At 33.4% G+C, this 26,661-nt stretch overlaps 1 protein-coding gene across 1 annotated transcript; it reads right to left on the bottom strand.

Moving 5' to 3' along the window:
- Positions 1–1,816: 1,816 nt before the first annotated feature.
- Positions 1,817–26,465, bottom strand: asah2 (N-acylsphingosine amidohydrolase 2). The gene is given in 21 exon segments (NM_001007763.1): positions 1,817–2,113; positions 5,037–5,125; positions 5,209–5,265; positions 7,155–7,307; positions 7,394–7,489; positions 9,270–9,368; positions 10,636–10,675; positions 10,780–10,874; positions 11,485–11,600; positions 11,719–11,800; positions 12,907–13,011; positions 13,091–13,177; positions 16,037–16,162; positions 16,445–16,568; positions 17,734–17,811; positions 18,497–18,624; positions 20,300–20,476; positions 21,595–21,738; positions 22,475–22,587; positions 24,223–24,354; positions 26,364–26,465. Coding segments are annotated over 20 exon segments (2,232 nt in total). The 5' UTR covers positions 24,347–24,354; positions 26,364–26,465; the 3' UTR covers positions 1,817–1,914.
- Positions 26,466–26,661: the final 196 nt, after the last annotated feature.

The following is a 26,661-nucleotide window of genomic DNA, read 5'->3' as shown; positions in this document are numbered from 1 at the left end:
AAAGTTTCAAGAAGTAAAGTGTTTTTTTTAACCTTAAATCAGCACCAAACCACAATGCATCTTTAGGAGAGACTATTATTACTATTGGGCAGCATGGTGGCGCAGTGGGTAGCACTTTTACCTCAGCAAGAAGGTCACTGGTTCGAGTCCCGTCTGGGTCAGTTGGCATTTCTGTTTGGAGTTTGCATGTTCTCCTCGTGTTCGCGTGGGTTTCCGGTTTCCATTTCTATAGGTGAATTGGGTAAGCTAAATTGTTCGTAATGTATGTGTGTGAATGAGTGTGTATGGATGTTTCCCAGTGATGGGTTGCAGCTGTAAGGGCATCCGCTGAGTAAAACATGCTGGATAAGTTGGCGGTTCATTCCGCTGTGGCGACCCCAAATTAAAAAAGGGTCTAAGCCGAAAAGAAAATGAATATTATTACTATTTATCACTATTTATGTTTGAGCTATTTTGTTGTAAAAATGGTATAATTTTAGTCTTCTGCTTGCTATTTTTTTAAATAGATGAGACTATAATTGGATTAAAACATGACTTTATTAAATAAAATGAATGTAAACCTGTTAACGGAGCACATTTTGCAAGAGATTACGATTACAAATACTAAAGAACTCAGTATAGCTCCAGTGTCTCTGGAAGACGAAGGTGATGGATGTGATTTGTCCCTTTAGAGCAAATATATCGCAATACCTTTGTAAATTTACAATAGTGAGCTTATAATGCAAGCCCAACTTTCACTAGCTCATATATGTCAGTAAAGTGCTAAGGTGTGTTCATGTGAGAGACATTTAAAGTGTCAACACAACCAAAAAAGCAAATAGAATCAATCATTTTAGATGACCAAAGTGGGAAAGAAAAAATATATAAGAAAAAAAGTTGTGTTTTTGCTTGTTCATATGACTAAGTATAATAGCTTTACTCTATGCGTGCTGTACATTAAAGAACAGGAACTAAGACTGGGGTAGCTTTATTAAGATATTTTACAAAACAATTGCTTCACCTTATAAATTAATATAAAAAAAGAAAGGTCAATGTTTGGTCATTGGCATACAAGTACATTGTATATTAACATTTTAAATAATTTACACATTAATCTTGTAAAAGAAACACCTTTAGGCAAATAGGCTCACTTTATTACCTAAACAGTTAAGTTCTATCATTTTTGTATCTATTTAGCCGATGTCCTGGTCTGGCGGAAGCACTTTTAGCTTAGCTTAGCATAAATCATTGAATCGGATTAGACCATTAGCATCTAATATCTTTGGTAATTTTCCTACTTATAGCTTTACCCTTCTGTCAAACCTGTAACCAAGAGGTTTGCCCAGTATGCTGAAATTCACAAAAACAGGAATTGACAGTCAAACTTTCAATCTATTTTGTACGTTTTAGCATACCTTGCTTTATATATTTTATATATTTAAACATTTTACTGACTAAATTTTGCTTGGTACATTGTGAAAATGAGAAGTTGATATTTTCTTAGTATGGCTAGGAACTATGCTCCCATTCTGGCATAATAATCAAGGAGCTTTAATTTACATTAAACTTAGCACACAATGTAACTAACAATGTGACATTTTTTGAGTGGGATGCTAATGGTCTAATCCGATTCAATGATCTATGCTAAGCTAAGCTAAAAGTCCTCCCACCAGATCCAGAAATCGTCTAAATGGATTTAAAAAGGTCACACTTTATTTTGATGGTTTAAGTTTCTAATAGTCAGTTAAATGTCTGTTGAAGGAGCAGTATCAACAGATATTAAGCAGACAGTCTAATACTAAAATGGACCATCAAAATAAAGTGTTACCTTCAAAAATGGTAACACTCAACTCAAAGGGACTTGTAAAATGAGTCAATTAAAAAAAAATGTTCCTCAATATCAGCATCCAATGTTCTTCCTCAGTGATGCACTGATCAAAAGTAGTAGAAACTTCTGGCGACTTTAAAAGCAGCAGAAGTGCCCACGTATGGTGTGATGACTGTGGTGTTTTCTGTGGTTTGTTTATAATGTCCAAAGTACTGAATCTGGTAGGTTCCTGCTTGAGCTGTTTGCGGGATGTGCCACTCCACTTTAGCCTGACTCCTGCCCGCGAGTCCTTTAATCCAGTGAAACCTGGTCACAAACACATTTAGATTTATGCATTTGAGGACGCTTTTATTGAAAGCCCAAATGAAAAATAATTATATATATACAGTTGAAGTCAAAATTTTTAGCCCCCAATTTTAGACACTTCTATACAGCTTAAAGTGACATTTAAAGGGGCTAATAATATCTTAAAAGCGCTAATAATTTTGTCCTTAAAATGGCTTTTAAAAAATTTGAAACTGCTTTTATTCTATCCGAAATAAAACAAGTAAGACTTTCTCCAGAGGAAAAAATATTATCAGACATGCTGTGAAAATTTCCTTGCTCTGTTAAACATCGTTTGGGAAATATTTAAAAAAAGAAAAAAATCAATTTATGAAAAAATATTATCTTAATTTATTGTAAATACTAAATTAATTCATTTGTTGTGATAATTTGCTGTGGTAATATGCATGTATGCATTCATGTATTTATTATGCCATATCAGCAGAATTGGTTACATTCATGACACATTTGGTAATACATGATACAATACATGATTTTTATAATCATAACAGTTTCCTAATAATCAAAGCATTAATCAACAAAAATATTAATAAAAGGTCATTTAAGATCTTTCACTTTAGTCATCTACTGTTATGCAAACAAATTTTATACCTTTAACTCATTTTTACCACAGTAAACTGGTGTTTTGTTAAGTATAGTATTTACAGTATTTATCAACAGTATGCTGTAGCATTCATTAACCGCTATATAATATGTAAATATAATATAGTATACACAGTAGAATACATTTTACTGTAGCATGGTTTAAAAAAGCAGTAGTGTTTACAAACTCACAATTTACAATATTGTTATTATTATTTGCCATAAACCTGTAACCAAGAATTTGCCTACACTCCAAAAAAAATAGGTTTGCTGCTTGTTAAAACTACCTAACTAAAATGATTTGAAACAAAACAATTGTTAAGTTTTACGGACAGATTAATTGTTTTATGTTCAGTCAACTTAACATAGTAAAAAACAAAGTTAACTTAATCGATTTGCATTGGGATGACATGAAGGGATTCTGCATTTTGTACAGGTTGGGCCATTTATATGGATACAACATACCCGTCAATCCTCCTGTTTTTCTCGGGATTCTCCAGTATTTTACAGTTTTATCCCGCTATCATCCTGTAAAGGTATTTTCCCGTATTTCTCTCGTATTTTCAGTCTTTCTTAAGAGCCCCTTGCTCTTAAATGCAAGCTTGTTCTGTGCTTTCGCTTTGTTTAGGCACAAAAACACTGAAATAAACATATTTAAAATAAATACTTCCTTTTCATCACAGGTGCAGTCGCCCCTTCATATGGAATCCTCAAACAGTCATATAGTGGTGCGTGACTGTCAGCTGACGTGTTCCATAGTGATAAATAGATGCTGTTTCCCAAACTGATACTGTGCACACGATATGAACCGGAGCGAAAGTATGGGTTTTGGGTGCGTTTGAACAGACATATACACATAATTAATAATATTAATATCCCTCAAAAAATCCCTCAAATCATAATGTTGACAGGTATGGGATATACCTTAAAGGGTCACGAAACACCAAAACACATTTGAGCTGTTGACAGTGGTATATGTGTCCCACACTGCTAAAAACACTATTAGGACGCCTATATTTCACTAAAAAGTGTAAATTGGTTGTTTTTGCGTTATTTTAAGCAAATTCGTACTTCCTGTTTGAAACTAATTTTTGAAGCTGCGTCACGGTCATGACATAATAGCGTGTATTCCAGCGTGCAGACTGGGCGTCTGTGCCAGAGTGAGTCTTATTGCGTCTTACAGTGTGATGCATTAATGCATGAGTAAGGCTTGGTTCAAACCAATCAGCACGCTCTATTGTGCAACTTCATTAATATTCATTAGTGTCACCGTGTTAACGCCACAGAGACGCCACGTTGTGTTGGCAAAACAAGCGTGAAGTGTTGCTTTTATAGTTTGCTGCCATTAAGTTTCGTTTGCATTTTCTCTCTGTGAGAGCTCAGCTGGATCACGTGTGGATTAACAGTGTACGCGACGCTCGACAACAATAACTTACGTGTCTAAGGAGGAACATTGTTTACCTGAGAGCGGGGAAAAAATGGGAATGGTTGGTGATATTGATGTCCTGTTTGTGGCACATTAGTATATGTGAGGGGGCTTGTAAATAACTCATGAAAGAATAAAGTTACGTTTAAAACCAAGCACACCATTGTTTTTTTTTTTTTTGTGGTGGTGGTGGTGGGGGGGGGGGGGGGGGGGGGGGTGGGGGGGGGTTGAGGGGGGAATTCCTAAAGTTTATTAAGGTGTATCCATATAAATGGCCCTCGCTGTACAGTGTTCTCTCGAAATATGACATCTGCTGCTTGTTCAAACTACTTATCTAAAATGAGCTGAAACAACACACTTCTTGAGTTTTTTGGTTCAACTAAATTGTTTTACGTTCAATTAACTTAAATGCGTAACAAACTAACAAGTCAACTTAATTCCTTCATGTTGTCTCAACACAACTTGATTGCATTAAACCCAGCATTTTTACAATGTAATTATGCCTTAAAGTCATAGAAACCGGCAATGAAAAATTTGAATCAATATTCAGTCAATAAACTTTCAATCAAAGATCCAGAGTTTCCATTTCACTGACCACATTTTGCTTAGTTAGTACATAAACACACACTGCCTAATCTAGAATTACTATAGAGATCATACGTGGATTTCGGCCTGAGGATTAGACCGGCTATATAATAAGTGATAAGAGCTTGACTCAGCATTTGCCTTATCAGACCTTGAGACATACCGTCAGCTTTATTAACACATCAATGTGTAATTATAGAATGATTCAAACATATAAAACATAAACATTAGCATAGCGAGCATTTACAACTTTATCAAACATCTTCAGCATGTATGCAGCAACAACATTACCTTGTTTCCCATGATGCGTCGTTGTGAATTATTTCCCATGAGCCTGTGTCGTTGTGAAACCTCTCCACGGTGACCAGTGTCGTATCTCTCTGATATCATAATCACCATAGATTAGCTATATCTCACACACAATGCAGCACGTTTTGCAAGAGATTACTTTATTGGAACTTACAATATCTCCAGAGTGCCTCGGGTTTCCAGAAACAAATGTGACGGATGCGATTTCACCCTTTAGAACAAATAAATAACATGTATCTTTTGTCAATTTACTGTACAATAATGAGCAAAAGTAGCTAGCTTTGTTTTCGATAGTTTCAGGTGTGTTCATGTAAGATATTTAAAGAGTTAGCTCCTACAAAATTACAGGAATTATTTAGAGACCCTGATTTTGCTGCGGTGATATATACTGTATGGACCTTTTTATTTTTGGAATTATAATTAATTACAAAATAAAAGCCTGTTCGCTCTTGCATTCATATAATGGAAGCTAACCCGATCAGCATTAAATATATATATTTTAAATGGAAACATGTGGCATATCCAAGTTATTCCTGGGATATATGACTAAGTTTGGTGAAAAGCAAACCAAAATGTAACACATAAAGTGCAAAAGATACAGCCCTTTTTACAGTCATTTGCTGTAATCATACCCGCCTTAATCTCACAGTAAAATTCTGAATAAAATATATTACTGTGAATTTTTACAGTTAAATCCTGTAAAGTGATACTAATGTAATTTACTGTGACAAGTTACAGTAACGTTGTGAAATTCTGGGATTTTTTTTTTTTTTTGTATCTTTTAATGAAAATCCTTGAGCTACTTGTTAACAAAACTATTGCCAATGCATTTGTACTTCTACTCAGCCAGGAAAAGCAAAGATCTTATTTTTATTAGAGTAAGCTGTGTTGTATTGTAAAGTATAATACAGTATTTATTAGAGTTTAACTCTTCACGATAGTTAATACTACAGTATGATTTAGCATTCATTAACAAACATTGTTAATAACATAATATACTGTACGATCTATTATTAAATTTAGAGTTTAGTTATAATTATTTAGAAAAATTAAGATAAAAAAGAACACAAATGTGCAGTTTCTTAAGTCTACAGCATTAATGAATTTTGTAAATACACAGTATTTAACTGTAATAGGAACTGTATTTTACTGTAGGACAGTTATGCAGTATGCTACTGTATTTTAAATTTGGATTGTGAAAATTACTGTATTTTTACAGTAAAGATACACAGCACAGTAAATACATCTACAGCAACATAAATGGTGATGTAAATGAAAATACAGTATTTTTGCTGTAATAGATTTACAGTAAGTTACTGCTAAACTGCTGCCAGTAAGTAACCGTAGAATCTACAGGAAAATTTTTATGCAATTGTTTCCCCACAACTCATGGAAAAAATGTAAAGTCACAAGACACTACTATATTTCATTATACTTATTAGGTATATATTTTTTAAAGTTTAATTCCTTTCTATTATTTGGTTAAGTAAGAACTGGACATGTTTCTTTTATTTCTCCTAAAATAAGTAAAGAATATGCGAGAAATACAACACTGTAAACAAATCTGTAATTTTACGGTTTATTTGCAGCAGCTGGGGTGCTGAAAAAAAAAAGTAAAATAACGGCCATTAGATAAATTTATTGTAAAATAGCAGATATTAAATTACAGTAATTTGCCAGAAATTTAAATTTAAGGAAATTACTTTAATTTAATATCCGTTATTTTACGGTATATTTCTGTATTTTAAAGGCCGTAATTTTACAGTTTTTTTACGGATTTTTTTTACAGTAAAAGTTAACTTAAACAATTACGACTTTTTACTACTTGTTATGCAAATTTGTGTCACGAATCCAAAATAATAGTAAACATATACAATACATTCCACAACAAAACACTTGAGATTATATATTTTAAATAAAATAGAGTAAAAAGTCAAGTAAAAGGAAATTTTACTTGAGTAAAATCTGTGGCAAGCTTTTTTTGAAAAAAACAAAAAAAACAAAAGATCTCCCCAATCTGTGAATTTGTATTGAGATGATTGGATTTTGTCCTTGATATATAGCAAAATGTGACCTTATTACAGTACAGTATTGACTTACCACTTTGTAGACAGGGTTAACCTCCTGCAAGACATCTCCAAAGGTGGTGCCAACTGGTGCTACATCTGCCACCGGGTCTCTTACTTGATTAAAAAGTTTGTCTTCATCAAAGAAAGGGGGTTCGGGTCCCTTTGGCAGCTCTCCTATTGTCCCCTGTGGGAGATTTGTTCATTCATGAGATCAGCCAGATCATTTAAATTCATCAGAAATATGCAAATGAATTAAAGGTGGAGAGTTACATGAGCTATGGCTTTGGCCAGGCCTCTGTAGCGCTGGATGTACGCGGAGAGAGTGTGAGGGCCAAAAATGGTGGATGCTCCTTCATATCGCTGGATCTAAGAGAGTCGGGGGAAAATCATTTGAAAAGATAGCACAGATACAGTTGAAGACAAAATTGTGAGCCCTGCTGTGAAGTTTTCATCTTTTGTCAAATATTTCTCAGTGTTTTAGTATTTAGTTTTTTTTAGTTTGGCCGAAATATTTTTTTTTAAATGAATAAATAAAACTGCTAAGGTTAATGTTTATGTTAAGTACGTTTTTTTATTATTATTATCTTTTTAGATAATAAGGCTACAGATCAAACCACTGTTGTAGAGGTCTGCATTCCCTTGGCTGAGCGGCGGGACCCGGCCAGATTTCTTTTGGCGCGGTAATAAATTTCCGAATCAAGTGCGGGAGCGGTCAGTAACTGGTGTAATTTTGGACAGGGGCAGTTGGTCTAACAATATCGGTCCCGACTCCCGAGCGAGCGAGCACGCAAATGTATGTATGTGTGTAAATTAGACAGCGTGATGCTGCGTTTAGCTTGTTTGTTGCTGTGTGTGTGGTGTGTGTGTGTGTGTGTGTGTGTGTGTGTATGAGAGAGAGCATGATGTTGCTGTCTGTGTGTGTGTCACTTGCTTGATGATGTGTGTGTGTGTTTGTACAGACAGCGTGTTATAAGGCTGTCTGGACTCTGTATAGCTGGGTGGTTTACGGTTTTGTTCTCCCCCCCGCTCATTAGCAGGAATGGGCGCGGCGGGTAGAAAACGGAGCGGGACAACAAATGCTGACCATAAGCGGGAGCAGTCGGGTTTGGACTAAAACCTGGAGGGTGCGGGCGGGAGCGGGATTTAAAATTCAATCCAGCGCAGATCTCTACACTGTTGTCCACTTACCTTGTCTAGTTTATCTAACTAAACTTTAAATTGCACTTTTAGCTGAATATCAGTATCCTGCAAAATACAGTATAATGTATTGCCATCATGGAAAAGACCAAATGAGTTATTAGACATTAGTTATTAAAACTATTGGATTAAAATGCACTGGAAAAAATCTGTCAAACAATTACTGCACATCCTACACAACTCTGGTGTGATTGTTCTGTAAGTGTAGTTCATTTAAAAAAGCAATCTAAAAAGGACGATTTAGCTAAAAAGTAAGTCTCAGTCCACTCACTCCCATTTTTATGCAAATTTTTATGGACCTTTCCTCTTTCCCCTCCTCCGATACTCCCCCCTAAACAGAGCTGGGCACGCCCACTTTCCTGACTTTTTCCAAAGTAGAGTTGTAAAAAAAACCTGCTGAAACAAGGGGGTTTCATGGCCCTTTAAATCGACGACAGAACAAGCTTAGCTCTCCTTCTCTTCTTTGCAGAGTTTTCGATTTTCAAATTTGTGGTATTCGTTTTGAATCCCCCTGTGTATTTGGATACAAAAACCTTGTAATAAACTGCCAGTACTTATTTCTCTATATATTAGTTCTTACACATTAAAGTATTTCAAACAACTTGAATATGAACAAAAGTCACTTTGTTAAACTGCAGAGTTGAATTTTCCGCATCAAAAGTCGACAGAAAGGAGATCAAGATCCCATAATGCAATTAATAACCGTAAAAAAAAATGTCACTTGTGAATCACAAAACACGAAAACTGTTTTGCTAGACTGTAGTGGGAATATATATTTTTTTAAAAAATCTAATTTGATAGAAAGGCTTATATATTTCATCATATCATGGCTGTCATCTCTTATTGCCATGGTCTGTACCTTGAAGCACCATAAATATCATGACTGTTATGAATGTTATGGCCGCAGTATTTGTTCAGTACACATCAATGATCAACCAAAGCCAAGTACCTGGTACTCTTCATATGTGGTGATGTAGTGGGTGTAGATGTTGCACAGACCAGCGACCACCACTTCTGCGTTAGTGAAAGGTTCCTTTACCTCCAGCTCCTGTGCAAATGATTGAAATTTCAACTTTTACAAAATAAGTCACTACATACCCCAATAAATATTTATATTTGTGTGAGTATACTACTGATTGGCATATAACTAAATACTATTAGAAAAGAAACAATTTAAAGGGACAGTTCAACTAAAATATCATTTTCAAAAATATAATTTTCATGAACAGAAAACTCCAGATATGAGTATTAAATTTACAGCAAAATCTCTGGTCATTTTTTAAGCCAGATGCTAATGGTCTAATCCGATTCAATTAACTATGCTAAGCTAAATGAGCTTAAAACTCAACTGTTAAACTTTAGGAGACTTTCAGGAGAACTTTTTTGCTGCTTGTTCAATCTATTTATTTAAAATGAGCTGAATCAACACATTTCTTGATTTAATTGGCACAACTTAATGGTTTTATGTTCAATCTACTTAAATTTGTAAAAACAACTTAGTTAATTAATCAATTTGTGTTGGAACAACATGGAGGAATTTTGTGGAACCCAGCATTTCTCACAGTGAGTAAAATTAGTTGAAAATACTTGCTCAGACAATACTAAAACATTCATTCATTCATTTTCATTTCGGCTCGTTCCCATAATTAATCGCCACAGCGGAATGAACCGCCAATACTAAAACAATAATACATAATTAAATACAGTTTTAATTGTGTCATTTTATTAGTGAGTAGTATCAAAATATTATGAGAAAAAATATTGCAAAATTAGCCAATTTTCAATAAAAAAGTAGTGTTCCTTTAAACCCAAAGTTAGTATTAAAATTTTGAAAACAGTTTTTTTTTAAGTGTAATATTTGATCATTTTCTACTGTTGTTTTTGTTGTACTGTTGCATTGATCAAATCATTCATTCATTTTCCTTCAGCTTAGTTTCTTTATTCATCAAGGGTCACCACAACGGAATGAACCGCCTACTTATCCAGCATATGTTTTACACAGCGGATGCCCTTCCAGCTGCAACCCAGTACTGGGAAACACCCATACACTTATTCACAAACATACACTATGGCCAATTTAGTTTATTCAGTTATAGCACATGTATTTGGACAGAGAGGGAAACCAGAGCACCCAAAAGAAACACGGGGAGAACATACAAACTCCACACAGAAATACCAACTGGCCCAGCTGGGACTCGAACCAGTGACCTTCTTGCTGTGAGGCGAAAGTGCTAATCACTGAGCCACCGTATTGCCCCTAGTGCAGCCTTCTGTAAAAATAAACAAATAATTTAGGTAATTCAAACTGTTCTCACCCTTTTGACGGCTTCTCTTATCCTCCTTCCTGACATGGTACTAGAACATATAAGAAAATTCAGGTTTATCAAAACTGGCTGATTATGAAGCACTGTCTCTATCAATAACCCAGATGTGACTTTTAACAAATCAACAGAACTCACGTAAATTCTCCCGGGACGGCGACTACCGCTAAAGAGCCGATAGTGATGATCTGGACGTCTACAATGGCTGGATGCCATGGAAGAGGTGAATCCATCTGAGCAAAACAACAATCCCTGTTAATATTTCAAATTCCTTATGCACTGTGCCAATTCTGGAGTTACTGTGTCTTTTGGCACATGGAAATCTAATGCTAATTACAGTTGAAGTCAAAATTATTAGCCCTCCTGTGATTTTTTTTTTTTCAGATGTTTCCCAAATGATGTTCAACGGAGCAAGGAATTTTTAACAGTATTTCCTATAATATTTTTTCTTCTTAAGAATGTCTTATTTCGGCTAGAATAAAAGCAGTTTTTATTTTTTTTAAAGCATTTTAAGGTCAATATTATTAGCCCCCTTAAGCAATATTGGATCCAGAACAAACCATCATTATACAATGACTTGCCTAATTACCACAACTTGCTTAGTTAACCTAGTTAAGCCTATAAATGTCACTTTAAGCTGAATACTAGTATCCTGAAAAATATCTAGTAGAATATTATGTACTGTCATAAAATAAATCAGTTATTAGAAAGGAGTTATTAAAACTATTATGTTTAGAAATGTGTTAAAAAAAATCAGCAGGGGTGTGGGGGGAGGGACTTGAACTGTATATCAAAAAACGGTTGGTAACATATTGTAAATTCGGACTCCATCTGTATCTGTACCTCCCCAGTGCTGAAGAGGATTGGTTTAGGCTGATGGCAAGCCTTGGTTTCATTGGATGGTGGTCCCAAAACAGCATCTCTTATGCCATCCCAGAAAGGGTCTCCTTCCGTATCCCCTGTTCAAAAACATTAAACGATCAGCATGTCGATTATATAACAAACGGCAATAAGAGTGGGTTTATGTCAATAAGAGTGTAAATATATGTTGTTTGTCAATGAAACTCTTCTCCTCGCCTTGTAAAAAGTTGAATTCTCCTCCTCCATCAGTTGTACCAGCAGCAAAACTGTGACCCAGAGCTGGTTTACACGTCCGCCCCTGATGACAGAACAGAGTCAGTGCAAACACCACAGCTTTCTGGTTCTATAAATGTTAATCTCACTGGAAAACATCTGTATAGTGTATAAAAAATACTATAGTGTTTTTGAACCTGATACTATACTAAAGAGTTTTATACTGTATAATACAGTATTTACAACAATTTGTTAATGAATGCTACAGTATTAACTAGTATGAACTGTAATACTGTAGTATACTTATATATACGTTCCTTTTCACTCTAATGATATTGACAGGGATATATTATCGATGAATGAAGCTGCAAATAGCAGGGAACACAACAGAAATGTTTAAAGGGGACCCAAAAACGTGACGGACCCAGCTGGGATATATCTACCCTACTGAAAAAAACAGCTTGAACCAGCCTAGGCTGGTTGGCTGGCTTTAGCGAGGTTTTAGCCACTTCCAGGCTGATTTCCAACGATTTCCAGCCTGGTCTTAAAACCAGTTTGACCAGCGTAGCCAGGCTGGGAGCCCAGCCAAAACCAGCTATGTCCAGCTTAAACCAGGCTGGTCAAGCTGGTTTTAGCTGGTCATTTTCCAGCCTGACCAGTTAAGACCTGGCTGGAAATGGCTGTAAACCAGCCTGGAAGTGGCCAAAACCCCTCTAAAACCAGTCTGGTCAACCAGCTTAGGCTGGTTTAAGCTGTGTTTTTCAGCAGGATATTGTGCTGTGACTATTGCTCAATGAAGTTGTATTGCTCAGAGCATCTGATCTTTGAAGTGAAGTTGTAGTTTTTTTTTGGTTTTGTTTTGTTTATTTTAACATCCTGATCACACGAATCTCGTGTCTTTTGTATATTTTTAGCCTCAATAACCATAACCTAAATAGCCTGGCCCGTCACGTTTTAGGGTCCCCTTGAAACATTTCTGTTGTGTTCTGTGCTATTTACATGTGTTGAGAGAAAATGCAGCACGTTGTCTTAAACAGTTTGCGCTCTGAGAAATTACAACACATGCAGTTTGCTGTCAATCCGATGAAGATCTTTTCTTAATTTGCTTGGGTTTCTTTTTGTAATTATATGTGCTTTCTGAAATCGCAGCATGTACACATCTTGGCCAACGTACAAGAATCATGTACTCACTGTATGAGTGGAGTTGAACTGGACTGTCTCATCAGTCATGTTGACCCACTGATGTGCACCATAAACAGGCCCGTGTAACTCCTGCTTTGCACTGCCATACAGCTCCTGCACAACAAATGCATTAAGTGATAAAACTAATTCATGACTATTAATCAGGTTAAAAAAAATTCACAAAAGAGCACACCTTTGCTATTTTAAACATATTCTCTCCTATGATCCTGGTGCTTTCGAACATGTCTTCACCCGGTCCAAATGCTATGCATGCTTTTTTCTGTTGAAAAGCAGATGTGAAGAAGAACAGGTTAGTGAATGTTTTCCAACATAAATGGTTTTTAATTGTTAACGTTGAGATTTTGATATTCTTAAATGGATATATCCATAAAAAAAATTATAATTAAATGTTTTTTTATATATATTTATACAACACTTCTGTCTGGTTCTTGAATCTGATTGGCTGATAGCCATATGATATTCTGCCAGTAACAACACTCGTACTGCCTCCTCACCCTTCACCCTTGCAGTGTTGCCAACTTAGTGACTTTGTCGCTAGATTTAGCTATTTTTCAGACCCCCCTAGCGACAAATGTTCAAAAAAGCGACTAGCGACAAATCTAGCGACTTTGTGTGTTACTGGAGATTTTTACAGACTCATTTGTCCAAACTGTACCGTCCCAATTTCTCTCAACAAGCTGCAGGTGATGCCGCGGCCCCTCCCCTGCCTCAGAGCACTGACAAGCGGCTCAGTCCTCGTACAGCAGCCTCTCTCACCTGCAGCTTACGGCAGATCACCCCTTTGCGTACCGACGGCAAATGATTTAGCACCGGTGTTACACCATATTCTGTGAAACACCTGTTGTGTGAAGGTCTTTCTCTTGTACAGTCAAACCGATCTGCTTCTCCTTTATTTTAACAAAGTAATTTGACTGTTTATTCTTTTCTTGTTCACAGTCACAGATATTTTAGTGACAATTTCAGTACTTGTCTAAGTTTATTACGTCTGAGAGATTACTGCAAATTCACTACACATCTATAATGATACACTGTATCCAAACAGCAATAAATTTAGTTGACATGCTTACATAAAGCGTAGTGCACATATAAATACCCCTTTATTAACCATATACTTAAACAAACAGAAATGGTAGAGCGTGATGACGTCAGTAATATGCAAATTAACGTATGACGTAATCTAGCGACTTTTTGGGCAGAGCTTAGCGCCTTTTCGTTGAAAATAGTTGGCAACAGTGCATCCTTGTGTATTACTCTGCCCACATAAAGCGACAAGCAGAGGACACTCTACAGTTTGCCAAACATTGCTGCTGTTGGGCAACATAATGTACTTTTGAAGCTTTTTAGTTGAGAACGTAGTTGTTAAGATTGCGACTATGCAGTTTATTTATAAGGATAATGCCTATTTTAAATATTTATCATTTCTGAGAGACAGCGTGTTGGTAGCCATTAGCCTGTCATTGAGCAAAAACAGTTGGCGTTGTCCATCCACAAGATGGCCGCATAATAAGCCCTTAGAAGATTAAAACGGCGTTATTTATAACTACAGCTGATCAAATTATTATCAAACTGGTAAGAGTTATTTTAAGTCTCGCTTTTGTATGTAGTAGTGCTGTGTTTATACCATTTAATTGTAGTGTATTGAGTGTGAGATGTGGATCACTTATCAGGAATGTGTGCTGTGTTGGCAGGAAGAAAGAAGAAATGCCCGCATGTGTTTAGCGTTTTTCCTTATCACAAACACAACAGTAATCTGGTAGTGATTGCGCTGATCTTTTTCAGCGTTAATTATTGTGATCCCCTGATTGCAACAGATAAACAATGTAGACTGTAATACTGTAGGGAGATATATCTGTAGACTGATTCATGCCGTTCAGCCTTACAATCTTAAAATGTGAGCAAAATCTGCGGTTCTGTCCTCACTTAAGACATTACGCTAGAGAATCATTCAAATAACTAGCTCTAAAGTGACGATGAATTAGCAACGATTCCTGCTGTTCTGACATCAGCAGCAGAAGTAAATGAATGGCGGAAGAAAGTAGTTCCTCTTACAAAAGGGTTTTTAGACTCTCCGTGTTTGATTTTCTTATTTATACACAGGATTATGCTGTCGAACTGTTGTATAAACGCAATATCACATGAGTAGCAGTGCCGATATACAGCCACATCGCACTGGTACTTGTGATATTGCTCATTTATTTAACAGTTCTGTCTGGTTCTTGATTCTGACTGGCTGATACCTGTGTGATATCCTGCAATATCAGCACTCCTACAGCCTCTTCACCCTATTACTCGGCCCACATACAGCAACAAGCAGAGGACACTCTACAGTTTGACAAATATTGCTGCTGTTGGGCAACATGATTAACTTTTGAGGCTTTTTAGGGCAAGAATGTAGTTGTTTAGATTGCAACTATGCAGTTTTTTTATTAGGACAGTGCCTTTTCAAAAATATTTATAATTTCGGAGATTCAGCGCGTTGGCGGCCATCAGCAAAGCGAAGAAGCTGACAGTTGACGTTCCACCACAAGATGGCGACAGAGACTGCATAATAAGTCTTTAGGGGAGAAAAACCCAGCTTAACTTTAAAACTACAGCTGATCGAATCATTATTAAACTGGTAAGTGACATTCTCATTCTGTTTTGTATGTTGTAGTGCTCTATTTATACCATAGTAATCTGGTAGTGTTTGCTTTGCTTTTTATTATTTTATAATACTACATTATTTATTTATTAAATAGTTAAAATTTCCACAATCCTTTTTTTCTTCAATACTTTACAATTTTGCACTTTTTTATTATATCGTAAAATGCCAAATTTGACCTTTTACATTGTTTAATGGATTTTAAATTGCAATGACAGAAAAGATAAATACTGTATACTTCGTAGACACAGATATTCACAAAACAGAAGATTTTCATAACTGAAATATTTGAGAAAAGAAACTAGTTTTGTTAAGCTTACTAAAACAAATGAACAATACTGTAAAATGGTATTTAAAACATAAGTGAAATTGTTTCTAGAAATGCCCCTAGTGGCAAGCACGCAGTTATTCTAAGGTCAATTCTACAGTAAATGGTGCAGAGTGCCAAAATAGTGCATGAAATAGTGAAAAACTCACTCCTCCAACAGGGCAAGAGCTGTTAATGTAGTCACACTTCAATCCTGTGTTCACACAGACCGGGCCGCGAATATTAGGAGATGAATCTCCAAGATTACTGGAGGAAAATCCAGCCACAAAAGGACCCTGAAGGTAAACACACCACAAAAACTTATCATACAAAAAGCCTAATAAAGAGACCTGCTAACATAAGCAAAGGAAACAATATCTTCAGTTTAACTTCCAATGCAAGCAGTTCTTGTGGAACTTCCTTAATGTTTACGGCACTCTCAAGAGAATTACCAGCTTTATTGAGTGGGCAATTGTCCTTGTGGATCTTCCAGTAGATTGCGGCTAATAAAAACAGCTAATTAACCTTGATAATGGAGCTCGTTGGGGGCAGGATCTAATTAAAAGTTGACCTTTTACCTTTTCGCCGGGCAGAAAGCCAATATTTTTCTCCTGCTCGAAGATGTAGGAAGCGTAGCCGAGGTTGTCCGAGCTCACCATGCGATTGGTGTAATTCATACTGACTGGATGAACAGCAAACCAGCTGAAGGCAGAGGAATAACAAGAAAATTAATTAACATAACATTCATGAACAAAACGTATTGGATTCTTAGCAGTAATTCTTAGCAGAACCAGTAATCTTACACTTTAAATAAAGAAAGAATTTTTAAATGATGCCAAATGTTCACCTATAATTTAGTTATTTAACAGACGCTTTTGTTTAAAGCGACTTACAAATGAGGAGGCATTCAGCAATTCCACAAGAAGAGGCAATGCACACAACAAGTGCTAATTATACAAAGGAACTGTTCTCTCTTCCTCAGAGAATTAAGCGCTAGATTTAGGATTGGAAGTGTTTTTTTAAGAGAGAAGAGTGTTTCTACAGGTGGTTTGTCAAGCCCACTCACCTGTGTGTACCTGACTTCATAAATGCACAATGTTTGTTTTGTTTTTTAATAGATATGGAGTAAGAACGTGTCTGGTGAACGTGCAAAACTGGTGCAAGTGTCGGTTGATATGAAAGAGTGTGTGTTCTACAGGTGGTTTGTCAAGCCCACTCACCTGTGTAAGGCAGGTTCAGGTGATCGCGGAAGAGATTGGTTTTTAGTTGTCGTTTGTTTTCTAGTGAGTCAGCAGTCCGTGTGGGAATGGGAAGATCATTCCACCAGTGTTTAGTGTTTCTTAATAAAAGCAATTAGTTCTCTGTTGTGAAGAAGTTTTTGAAGATCTAAAAAACCTTTTGTGGAATGTAAAAGTTCCAAGGAACCAAGATTCTTCTCGCTGATGCCAATAAAGAAACATTATTTTTAAGAATTTCACCAGGACTTTATATTAAAGTCAATTGAAAAAAGTAGGTTTACAGTTTATTTAGGTGCACAAAAGGGTTTTGGAGCTGAGAATGAACCACTGAAGTCACATGGACTGTTTTGGCAGTGTTTTTGGTTCCCTTTCTTGACTTTGAGCATCTTGTGACCAATGCTGAGAGCTCTCAAACTTTATCAAAAATATCTTAAATTGTGTTCCAAAGAAATTTCAGGAAACATGAAGTAATTGATAACATAATGTTCTTTTTTTTTTAAGTGGACTAACCTCTTGATACCAAGTGTAAACAAAGCCTATATCTAAATACCAAGCATATACCCGAGGATCCTATGTTGTTGGCACTGAAATATATGTTTTTTTTATGTATAAGATGCATTATATAGTACCTGAGCAATCCTATTCCATCCCCATCCAGGTCTGTGAATTTCAGGACGACAATCTGCTTGTCTGTGTTGAATTCATATCTGGGATCAGAAAGATGGATAGAAATAATTATTTTTAATGAATGGGGAATACTTCCCCCTTAGAAACTGATTTTCTGGCTTTGACCTTGCCAGGGCAGTTTAGTTGCAAAGCACCTTAACAATTGTATGAGTGTTGTCTGTTGTCAAATATATACAGTTGAAGACAAAATTATTATGTAAATATTATCATTATTATTATTATTTTAAAAATGTAATATGGCATTTTTTATTCTTTTTCAAATATTCCCCAAGTGATGTTTAACAGAGCAAAGAAAATTTAACAGTATTTCATATATATATATATATATATATATATATATATATATATATATATATATATATATATATATATATATATATTGCTGGAATAAAAAAAGTAAACAATTGTAAAAAATTAAATTAAATTATTAGATAAAAATGAAATAAATAAATAAATAACGGAATTAAGAAGATTTTTTTCTGAATGCAAATGTCCTCCTATACTAATAATATTAACAACAATAATAATAATAAAATAATAATAATAATAATAAATAAAACTAAGGTCAATATTATTAGCTTTAAGATTTTTTTTTTCAGAATGCAAATGTTTGCCCTTAATAGTTTGATTTCTGTCACTTATGAGATTTTTTTATTCATCCGACAATTTACAAAGTATATATTCATATAGTAAAAACAAACAGACCTGTTTCTCTCCTCTTCCGGATTGTTCATGTATGAATGTGGGCTTCTGTTGAAGTTGCTGTCTGCTACTTGTCCTTTATTTATGAATATTCGTCCAGGCCTCAAATTCCTATGAGCAATATCAATACTCTGATACAGAGGATAGAAAATATTATCAGTGACCGCTGAAACCATTTACATGAGGAATTTGTAGTATTATGTAGATTTTTAAAACCATCAATGAGTCTATTTATTTTCTTGTGTAAATGTGTGTAAATAAATTTATTAATTTAAATTAATTTCAGTAATATCATTGACTAATATGATAATGTTCATATGATTTGTTTACAATACATTTTGTTAAGTACTATTTTCTGTCTTTTAGTAAATCTATTATACGAGAGACTTGCTTTGTTTACCAAATAAGTGGATCTAATTGAATTCGCATAGTAAACATCAAATAAAAGTTAAAAAGGTATTATTTATTATTTCATGTGTTAAGTTTTTAGTTATGATAAAATCATTCTGCAGATTTTTTTTTTTTTTTTACAAAATTCTCAGCAGAAATAGCAAAAAATGTCCCCAGATTCTGTCTGGCCCAAGTAATATGAAGTGCTCACATTATTTCATAACATATCGGTAGCACTTTTTCAGTATGTATTTATTATGTAATTACATATAGGGATAGTACTTCGTTATAACCCAATTTATGTCACGACTATGATAAGTGTATAATATAAACAATGCCGCTTATTTACAGTATATTGGTACTCCTGGTAAATATGAGCTAAGAAGACTGTCTAATGTCTTTACTGTTTAACCTTTTGAACTTTAAAATAAAAATGTGAAATGTGAAACTTAAGAAATGTTCTACTCATGAATTCATGGAGTGCCAATAATTATGATACACACACACACACACACATATGTTACTGTTTGTTTGTTTGTTTGTTTTATTCATTTTTTATATTTATTTATTCATGTATTTTTGTGTTTATTTATTTATTTATCTATTTATTTACTTATTTATCTATCTATTTATTTATCTATGTGTTTATTTATTTACTGATTTATTTATTTATGTGTTTGTTTATAATTAATTAAATAATTTATTTATTTCAGTGTTAATTCATTTACTTATTTGTGTTTATTTATTTACTATTTATTTATGTGTTTATTTTTATTTATTTATTTATTTATTTATTTATTTATTTATTTATTTGTGTTTCTTTATTTATTTATTGATTATTTTTTATTTATTTATGTGTTTACTTATTTTTAGATTATTTTTATTTATTCATTTATGTGTTTATTTATTAATTATGTGTTATTTACTTATGTGTTTATGTATTTATGAATAATTTTTCTTTACTTATGTGTTTATGTATTTATTGATTATTTTTATGTATTTATGTGTTTATGTATTTATTGATTATTTTTATGTATTTATGTGTATGTATTTATTGGTTATTTTTTATTTATTTATGTGTTTATTCATTTATTATTATTTATTTATTTCTTTATTTATTTATTCATTTATTTGTTTGTTTTCATTGTATGTATTATAATTATTTATTTCTGAGCAAATTTTTAAAAGGTTAAACAATAAAGATCTTTTTTTACAGGCTTTTTTTGCGCATAGATCCCAAGTTGTGTTTTTTTATGCAAGTTTGTAATTCTCTGCATTTGTTATTTGTTGTTGTATATCTTGTAGTACTTTGAGTTTAAGAAAATCGCATCATAATTAAATGTATTATTATTAATATTAATAGAGAGTACTGTAAATGCAACAGCACTGTGAAATAAAGTGTCAGTAAAATCATACCTTGACTATTCCACTGACGATGGCCTGTATAGAAGGCTTGATGTAGCCTTTGCTGGTGATCATAAAGAGTGTGTACTGGAAATATCCACCCACTCCTGAATGTGTGTGTGTGCCACTCAACACCACATTGTCCTGTCTGTAGAGGTCTCCGTATTTCTCCTTAAGTGCTTGGAAAACCTGAAATGCAATGAGGAAAAATGACAAATACATAGATGATGGAGCTGATCATGAGGAGAAAACCTACTTTAAAAAACATTTAGAATTCATTTTCAAACATTTTGGAAAAAAGTTCATGGAGATCTGTACACAATTTTTATCTAATGTTGTTGTGTAGATTCATCATAAAGAAACAAATTAATTAATATTTACATGTAGTGTAGTTTCATTATAAATAAATAAATTAATAGAACAAAACAACACTTATAAATAACAATAAATAATAATTATAATAATAAATACTATATAAATTACATAACAAGCTAATATATATTTATTATAACAAATTTTATAAATTGACAACTGAATGAATGAATGAATGAATGAATGGTCACCCCTTAAACGTATATATTAAATAATTATTTCATTTAATTATACTACAATATACAAAACATACATTTAATGACTACAATCCAAATGATTTGTGACAAAAATTAACAGAGACAAATGATATATGCATTCTTCTAAATAAATGAGTGAATAAATACATAATTAAACAAAATTAATTAATTAATAAAAAAAATAAAATTAATACACAAATGAACATCATACCTTCATTATAGTCTTTAAAAAATAAATAATCATTTTTATTATGTTAGCAAAATGAATGTTAAAATGTAAAAATGTAAGATTTTTTTTTCAAGGTTTATGCAATAAATAAAAATTTCAACTTTTAAATAATAAGAATAAAAATAATTATTAATCATTGTAATCCTAATAGTATATTATATTAATTTATAAATAATAAATAAACAAAATTAATAAATAAATAAAGTATAACAAATAAATAATTTAAAACGTATAAAATATTTGCATTATTAAGAGTATATTTTTAAAGAACATAAATATATATTTCTCCATCCAAATGTAATGTTTTTCAATGAATAAAAGTGGAAAAATGTGCTTGTTTTAAAGCAAATAAATAATTTAAAATACAAAATGTAAATACGGTATAGAAACTTTTCATTATTAAGAGCGTATTTTTTCTAGAAATTATATTTTTTCCTACATTAAAATGTAATGTTTTCCAATGAATAGAACAGGAAAAAATGTGGTGATAATGTAGCCGTGTGTAGTACCTCTAGCCTGAGCCTCTGCGAGACCATGCCGATGTCTGAGGTGACGAACACGACTCTCTTATTGCCATCATCCACAATGAAGGCTCTGCTGAACAACCGCGTGTGCAGTCCTCTTGCCGTCTGATCGGTGTTGGCATAACCCATCTTTCCCCATCAACACAAACACAATAACATCAGCAACCTTAAAGGCCACACATTAAAGGTCAGAATGTCATAAAACTGACTTAAAGTGCACATGAAATCAAAACTAAACATATGATTTTGTTAGCTCACATTGCCAGTTTTGAGGTGAACAATTCATCTGTGTGTGCCATTAAGAAACAAAAATGTTTGCCCTTGTAATCTAAAATTAAAATCTGGCAATAAACTTCCTGTTTTTTTTTTTAATTCTCAGATTATGTCTATCTGAGGTATTGGGCGTGGCTAACATACTTAACCACACCCCTCCAACTCTTAGTTTTGACAACAAACAGAAATGGTGAAGGATAATGGTGTGCAGGAGGTGTCTGTTAGGTTGTAATAACTCTTACAAACCCTTTTCCCTACTTCACTACATCCAATCAGCTCACAGTAGAAAAAAAAAAAAGAACAAAAAATATTGATTTATGAAACCAAAAACTGTTAAACACACCCAAAACGATTTCAAAGACAGGGGCAAATATCAGAATGTCTTGCTAAGGAAAGCCTTCTTTCAGCGGTTACATGAGCGGTCATCATCAGGCAAAGCACATTTTAAAATGCATACAATCTTCATAAATAATTCACAGATTTAAGTGTTAAACAACTACATTCTCGCATGAAAAACCGCTAAAACTTTCCTTCATTACACATTAACAGCAATATTTAGAATACTATAAGAATGAACAGAACTGAAACTGACCATAGGTAAATCTGCCACTGGTCCAGTACAGTCCGCTCGACCCACACCAATCAGATAAGGCTTTTCTGGAGGAGTTACTGATGGGCTCGGTTCTTCCGGAGTCACTTCTTCTTCTGGTGCACACAATGATCAAAACGGACGTAATGTGATTTAGGATTCACAATGATAAGATTACACACACAAATACAGTAGGAACTGCGAAACTTAAAGGTGCAGTATGTAAGTTTGACACCCAGTGGTTGAACTAGATATTGCACGCCTGATTCAAAACACATGCAAGCGCAGGTTGCCAGATTGACTATACCAACATATCAGTATTTCAGCATGCACATTTAACATTGCTAAAGAAGTTTAATATGTATTAATTAGATTATAAACCTGTTTGTTGAAGTGCAGTAAGTGCACTATTTTGTGCTTCTAAGTGGCTGTATTTAAAATTCTGTTGTGTTTTGTCTGCATTTCTCATCATGTAGCCTTTTGTTAGGACACAGGGTTACAATGTAACCTGCTCACCTAATGTTTATGTTCATTATATATATATATAACTCTGAATCTGCGTCTGATTTTGGAGTCTGCTACTGTCCAGCGGAGGTCGCATTTTGGTCACAGACACATGCTTTGAGAGCCTTTCTGACTGAATGAATGAAATACGCAGTTTTACAACAAGGCAACCTGGAGTGCTGAAATATAATTGGCTAAAGTGGCAGTGGGCGGGTTAAAAGAACCAAAACAAAGACAGCCGTTCCAGCACGTAACGCACATTTTCAAAGCAGAATATCTGACTCCAGCATTGTTTTTCAGATAAACAAGATTGATCACTTATCATGTTTCTTAAATATCTGCAAACATATTATGATATTTTTATGCTTTAGAAGTTACATAGAGCACATTTAAACTATGAATTATGACATATCCTATGAAGTCACAACCGCAATTAATTTTTAAGATGTAAATAAACTCGCAACTGTATGAAATAACGTCGCAACTTCAAGTAAAAGAGTAAGACATGAACGGAATTGCAAGACGCTAACCATAACCCAAACAAAAGTCTGAGAAATACACGAAATAAACTATTATTCTAAAGGATCAGAACCGTTTTTCTTTTTTAGTCCCGTTGCAATCAATATTACATAAATAAATATTATTTTATTAATACTATATCCGTGCATATAAAGTCAACAGCTCTTTATCAGGAAATATATGGTTGAATTCACAATGATTTTTTTTCTTTTATAAACATTTTCCAAATGATGTTAAACAGAGCAAGGAGAGCAATTTTTCACAGTATTTCCTATAATATTTTTTCTTCTGGAGAAAATCTTATTTGCTTAATTTGGGCTAGAATAAAAGCAGTTTTTAATTTATTATTATTAATATAACAATATTATTAGCCACCTTTTGTTTCGATTGTCTACAGAACGAACCATCATTATACAATGACTAGCCTAATTACCCTAACTTGCCTAATGAACCTAGTTAAGCCTTTAAATGTCATTTTAAGCTGAATACTAGCATCTTAAAAATATCCAGTAAAATTTTATGTACTGTCATCATGGCAAAGATAAAATAAATCAGTAATCAGAAATGAGTTATTAAAACTATTATGTTTAGAAATGTGTAGAAAAAAAATCTTTCCAACATACAAGGAGGCTAAAAATTCAGAGTTTAACTGTAAATAGGCCTATAATCATTATTATAACTACTCCAAATGCACAATGTAGAATACTTTCTTTAAAAGGTGTCATTACTTTTATCTGATTCCTGTTTGAGGGCCAGGACGGTGATCAGTGCCACTGAAACTGCCGTCATCAACAGAAAGAGAACAATGAGTGAGATCTCCAGTCCGCTGAGACGACGACTCTTACTCGCCATCACGATTGCTGAAAACAAAAAAAACACAACACTGACAGTCAATATACAAAAACACCACAACAATGATGCTTTAACACAGCACAGAGCAAGAGTGAAGCAGCTCAAACATTGTGCGGTTGAAGTCAGAATCATTAGACCCCTGTATATTTTCCCCAAAAATTCTGTTTAATTGAAAAGAAGGTATTTTAAACATTTTGAATAACTGATTTCTTTTAGCTTTGAACGCGCAAAATATTTTGCAAGATATTTTTCAAGATACTAGTATTCAGCTAAAAGTGACAAAGACTTGCTTAATTTAAAAATCTTGCTTACAGAGGCTAATAATTTTGACCTTAAAATGTTTTTTTAAAAAAAACTAAAAACTGCTTTTGTTCTAGCTGAAATAAAACAAATAAGACTTTCTCCAGAGGAAAAAAACATTATAGGAATTACTGTGAAACATTCCTTGCTCTGTTAAACATCATTTGTGAAATATTTGAAAAAGAAAATCAATTCACAGGAGGGCTAATACTTTTGACTTCAACTGTACATTTTTATATGCATTTTTTGTTTTTTTATGTTTTTGAAAAAGTCTCCTGTATGCATTTATCTCATACATCTTGCTCTTGAAAGACTTAGAAGTCTGTCAATTCTGAATTTGCTTTTCAATTGATTTAAAAGTTTGAATTGTGATATCACAAAACTCAAAACTGAATCAAAATTCAGGATATTGAGTTTATAATCACACAATTCTGACATTTCTTAGAGTTGTCAATTTGCATCTCAAAAATCAGACCTTCTCTTTTCTGAATTCTGAGCTTCGATCAAAAATCAGACTATTGGACCAAGCTGGAGCACGTTATCTGGTCCCCCGGGCTCTGCAATGGCTGGGAAAATTCGAAATTGAACCAAAAAACAATTCATTACAATTTGGATCAAGATTGGTTTTGAAAATAGGGTATATGCGGAAGTATGCTAAAGGACTTACAATTGGTCAGTAATTGGTCATTTAGGGTCTGTTTTCTTTAACAGATTGAATTTTAATTACATTACAATATCGATGCTGTAAAAGGAACCATATAAAATGGAAAAAAGTCACATTAACCTTTCACCGGACGTTTATTGGAATGGGAAGAAACAATGACTCTGCATATAACCTATTTGGAAATTGCAGCCAGCTGAACCAGGGAAGTTTATAAAAAATAAAAAAAAGACTATTTTCATCACAAAATGATTTTGTGTCAAAATGTGACTTTTTTATTTTAACTTTTCTTCTTGAAATTCTCTTTTTGTTTCTCAAAATTCTTACTTTTAAATTTATATCTTAATTTCATGAATTTTGAGTTTGTATCACAAAATTATGACTATTTCAAATTGTTATAAATTATTCAATTATTATGATTTATTTAATCTTATTATAACTATTTTTAATAATCATTTATATTACAAATTCGACATTATTTCTTGCAATTCTTAAATTATAATGGAATTTTGAGATCAGAATTTTGAGTTTATAACTTTGATCTTGCAATTCTGCAAAAAAAATTAATCTTAAAGTTTGCAATTTAAAACTTTCAATTTAAATTTTAAATTTAAACTACTTTTCTATTTTATATGGCAGAAACAAGCTTCCATAATTTTTTATTAATTCAATAAATATTTCAATTAAAATGAAGTTATTGAAGTGTATGAAACTTACACACACAAACACACACACACACATTACTGTAAAGTTGCTTTAAAAAATTACTGAGTACAAAACAAGATTCGTTAATATGTAGATCTTTTGAAAATGCCGATTATGCACTCAAAAAGCATTTTAAATGATTACTTTTAAAAGCAAATGTGAATTTCAAAAGAACAATTCAAACACATATATAACCATATTATACAGTTCTTTACATTTTTTGATAAGTTTAGTGCATCCTCTTTAAAACAAACTATAGAAACATCCTTCCAATACTGGCAAAATTAAAGTACCATGCATTATGAAGCAATTGAGCATGTAAAAAAATCATTTAAGCAAAGATGTACTTACATGTTTTGGTGCCGACAGTAAATGGTGTAGATTTTGTGCAATGGAAAGAAAAGAATGACGGTTAAATCAAGTGCACATTTATATTGTATATAGTTCAAAGACAAAGGCAGTCAAAGGTTCTCTCCGCTGTTTATAGCTGCATTTAATGTTGACAGTATGAAACCAAACTCGCAGATTAGATTAGATTAGTTGCATAACTACTGAGATACCACAAACCATATCAAGATTTTCATTTTAACCAAAGGGGATTCTCAGTTACTGATAACAAGGACAAAATAATCAGCAAAATTAATAGAGT

Source organism: Danio rerio, chromosome 12 (genome assembly GCF_052040795.2).
Source record: "Danio rerio strain M-AB ecotype USA chromosome 12, GRCz13ab, whole genome shotgun sequence".
Lineage (NCBI taxonomy): Eukaryota > Metazoa > Chordata > Actinopteri > Cypriniformes > Danionidae > Danio > Danio rerio.
The sequence above is the reverse complement of the archived record's forward strand: the minus strand, read 5'-3'. Positions and strand labels throughout refer to the sequence as shown.